Here is a 3,212-nt window from a genome sequence, read left to right as displayed (position 1 = left end):
AGCAATAGAAAGCTCCGTTTCTTATGAATTAGCAGTATTTTACAGGTCTCCTCTAGGAAACGTGAACGATAGGGTGTCAAGGGCACGGCCACGTTGCAAATGGGAATGTTGGTGGGTGAGGAACCCCAAGTGTAGGACACACAAAAAAAAACCCAACAAAGGGAGACGGCTCGTGGAAAGCCCTCTTTACAGAACGAACGCCACACGCTGATTACGAGGCAAAATTAAAGCAGACTCTGCAAAAAAAGAAGTTACGTGCACAAATAAAGCCAACGGCTGATGAGCAAAAACCATCCAGGACAATCCTTCCCCTCACCGAGAACGACGCCGGGGCTCAGCTGACCCGCCGCAGCTTCTGCCGACGCCGCAAAACCACACCACAAATCTGGACAGTTTTCCCCCATTTCTTTGTTACCCCCTACAGATTTGGAATTTCTTTTATTAAAACCCGAAAGGCAGGTATCGACATCCCAAGCCGCAGAACGCCGCTGTCCTCCGGAAAGCAAAGTACAGTAGCTGCAAAGTGATTCTCGTTTTAGTGTGCCAGGCAGGAAAGCGCTGCAGAGCGAGACACCCTGGGAAGAGACTTCCCGCTTCCTTGTTTACCAAACCGGGCAGAAAACAAAATAATTTAATCATCCAACCCCTGCATAGTTTAAAAGTACAACATATATACAGCTATAAATTAATTCTAAATAGATTATATTTTCTTTTTTTTTTTTTCTCTTTTTTTAAAGTTTTCTTTCATCACCAAATCGTCCAGTTTCTCTCTCCGTCGGCAGTGACCAGCGCAGTCGCGAAGGGTCTCCTTCCGCTTCATGGCTTCTACAGCTCGTTTGTGTTATTTCACACTCTACACGTCCGTTCTTGGGGCCGTGGGAACCCAGGAGCAACGAGACTGTCGCACGCTAGCGGCGTCGGGAGGGAAGGAGGAAGATGGGCAGCTTGATTTCCTGTCCCAATCGCTGCCCGAGACGCAGGTCAAACGGCAGAGACAGGCAGAGAGAAGAAAGAGGGCAGTTGTGCGTTGCTAATTCTCCAATTCCATTTTTACGATAGGGTTTGATTCTTTTAAATATCAAGTCTGTCACCTCGGCTCAGTGCAGTTCACCAAAAGTCTTCAGGCATTTCGAGTCTGGGAACAAAAGCGGTAGCGGTGTCAGTCTCCGGACAATCGCACGTCACCGTTCCCCCCCTCCCCATTACAGGCAGCAGCTTTTTCAGTCGCGCTATTTCAGGCGGCAGCGGGCCCTCCACCGAAGAGCAGCTCTCTCTTCAGACCACGGGTAGAGAGAGGGAGTTAAAGAAAAGCAGGTAATTAATGCCGGCCTATCGTGAAAGAGGCGCGGTTATCAAAACAAGAGAGCGGGCGTACCAAGATAAGAATGGTTCCAAAAACAGGATACGCCCAAAAAAAGGTCCGAACGTGACCCAGAGGATTTGCTTCAAGGGCCAAATTTTCAGACGCGCTCCCTTTGCCAAGGAAAATAAAAACCAAACAAAACCTCCCCAGCTAAACCTCCTTACTTGTGTCTACAAATCAAGCAATACAACATCCCCCAGAAACCTTTGCAAGTCTAAATGGTGTCCATACAACTAATGCTGATGTGAGCTTCACCGCCGATTCATTTTCTATGGAAACCCTGTTTCCGAGTAGTTTTGTGGTAGGAGGGAGGGACCCGTATGCTTTACCACCAACCCAGCAGTACCTGGTAGGTGAAATCAGCCCAGATAATTAAGCAGAAAAAGGACTCCGAAATCCGTGCCAAATTTTTTTTTTTTTTTTCATTATTTTCGTGCAGTTCTCCCGTGACCTGGCACGCCCCATCTCACGCATGCTATCTGAGCTCGCCTTAATTCAAGCTCTCCAACCCCCGGAGTCTTCCAGACTCCCCCTCAGCTGTTTTTACTTTGATTCCCAGTTTTACGCAGTAAGTTACTTCTACAACCCGCTGTGAACTCTGGCCATTTGCTTTGTTCTCCAGGAGTGTCATGGGAAGGCAACGGGGGGGCGGGCAAGGAACATCTGTTTGGTAGGAGTCCGTTCCCTGTCATCATGTTGCTTCAAGTGCCAGGGGATAACAGCTTTTTCAGTAAAACAGACAATAAAGCAACCAAACAAAGGTTCATTAAAACCCGGCGGGCCGGTTTTCTGTACCGGCGCCGGCGTGCCCCAGCCGGTAAAAAACTTCCAACCAGCCGAGGCGCGGGCGGTTGCCGTATCGAACGCGCAGTTGACAAAACCTCAGCGGAGTTGCCAACACGCCCGGGGCTTTTGGTCTGTTCCTAGAGACCCAACACCAATGGCACCGGAGAAAAGAGGGAGCTTGGAGAGAGACGAGGGTGCTGACATGCAAACTAAAGAAAATCAATTTCCCAATTAAGGAGCGTATGCTTGACGGAGTGGGGTGCTTCCCCCCCCATGAGGTGTGTGCATCCAGAGGAGACTCGTGACGATCTGTGTCTCAAATAGAGATTTAAGTAAGCGTGAAAAGCAGCGTCCTGCCCTGCTCCGCTGTCAGGGGAAGCATCACCAGCTCGTACTTAGACCTCTGCTGAGCGGGCAGGCGGTGACTATCCATGCAGAGAGGCTTGCAGAGAGGCTTGAACGTCTGACAGTCTGCTACAGCTGGGGGTGCCCATCTTCTGTGCTCGCTGGTACAGATCCGAGTCTCCGAAGTAGCGTGCCCGGTACAACAAGCCTTCCTCTGCAAAGGGAAAAGCCCAGCGTTACAGACACGATGTGGAAGGAGACCCATCTGCCAGGCCGCATCCCACCACGGGCTCTGCTGGGAACGGGAGGCACCTCAAGTCCTTCCAGGCTGGCTGAAGCACAGGAAGAGGCTGAGGAAATGCCCCGTGCTGTGCCCTTTAGGACAGGATGGGCGTAACATCTGCTGACAGCTCATCCATCCCGGGGAAAGCCTTAGGAACCTGATGGGACCTGCCTCTAGTCCCAGGAGGCACACGAGGCAGCCTACACAAAGGTTACCTCAGCAGCACGGGGAAGAAGCAGCGCAGAGGCTCAGAGCTCGGTGCATTGGCCTCGTTTGGCGCCACTGGGGGCTCTAACAGCCCCTCCTGCGTCCCAGGCGCTCAAATCCTACCCCAGCCACTGCTCCGAGAGCCGTGATCATCACCTGCCGGGAACAGGCGGGCAGAGAAGTCAAGTCACTCTCGGGACTTGGCAAACAGTTTGCTGCCCTAGCCAC

General features: G+C 51.6%; 1 protein-coding gene across 1 annotated transcript in view; it reads right to left on the bottom strand.

The window, feature by feature from the left end:
- Positions 1 to 924: 924 nt before the first annotated feature.
- Positions 925 to 3,212, bottom strand: part of DNAJB12 (DnaJ (Hsp40) homolog, subfamily B, member 12) — a 14,349-nt gene continuing 12,061 nt past the window's right edge. The window contains exons 7-8 of the mRNA XM_010286536.1: positions 2,551 to 2,708; positions 925 to 1,135 (exon numbers count right to left, since the gene is read on the bottom strand). Coding sequence (XP_010284838.1) covers positions 2,575 to 2,708 — 134 coding nt within the window. The 3' untranslated portion in view covers positions 925 to 1,135; positions 2,551 to 2,574. The remainder of the gene's footprint in view (positions 1,136 to 2,550; positions 2,709 to 3,212) is intronic.

This window comes from Phaethon lepturus, unplaced genomic scaffold, assembly GCF_000687285.1.
Source record: "Phaethon lepturus isolate BGI_N335 unplaced genomic scaffold, ASM68728v1 scaffold33474, whole genome shotgun sequence".
NCBI classification, from domain to species: Eukaryota; Metazoa; Chordata; class Aves; order Phaethontiformes; family Phaethontidae; genus Phaethon; species Phaethon lepturus.
The sequence above is the reverse complement of the archived record's forward strand: the minus strand, read 5'-3'. Positions and strand labels throughout refer to the sequence as shown.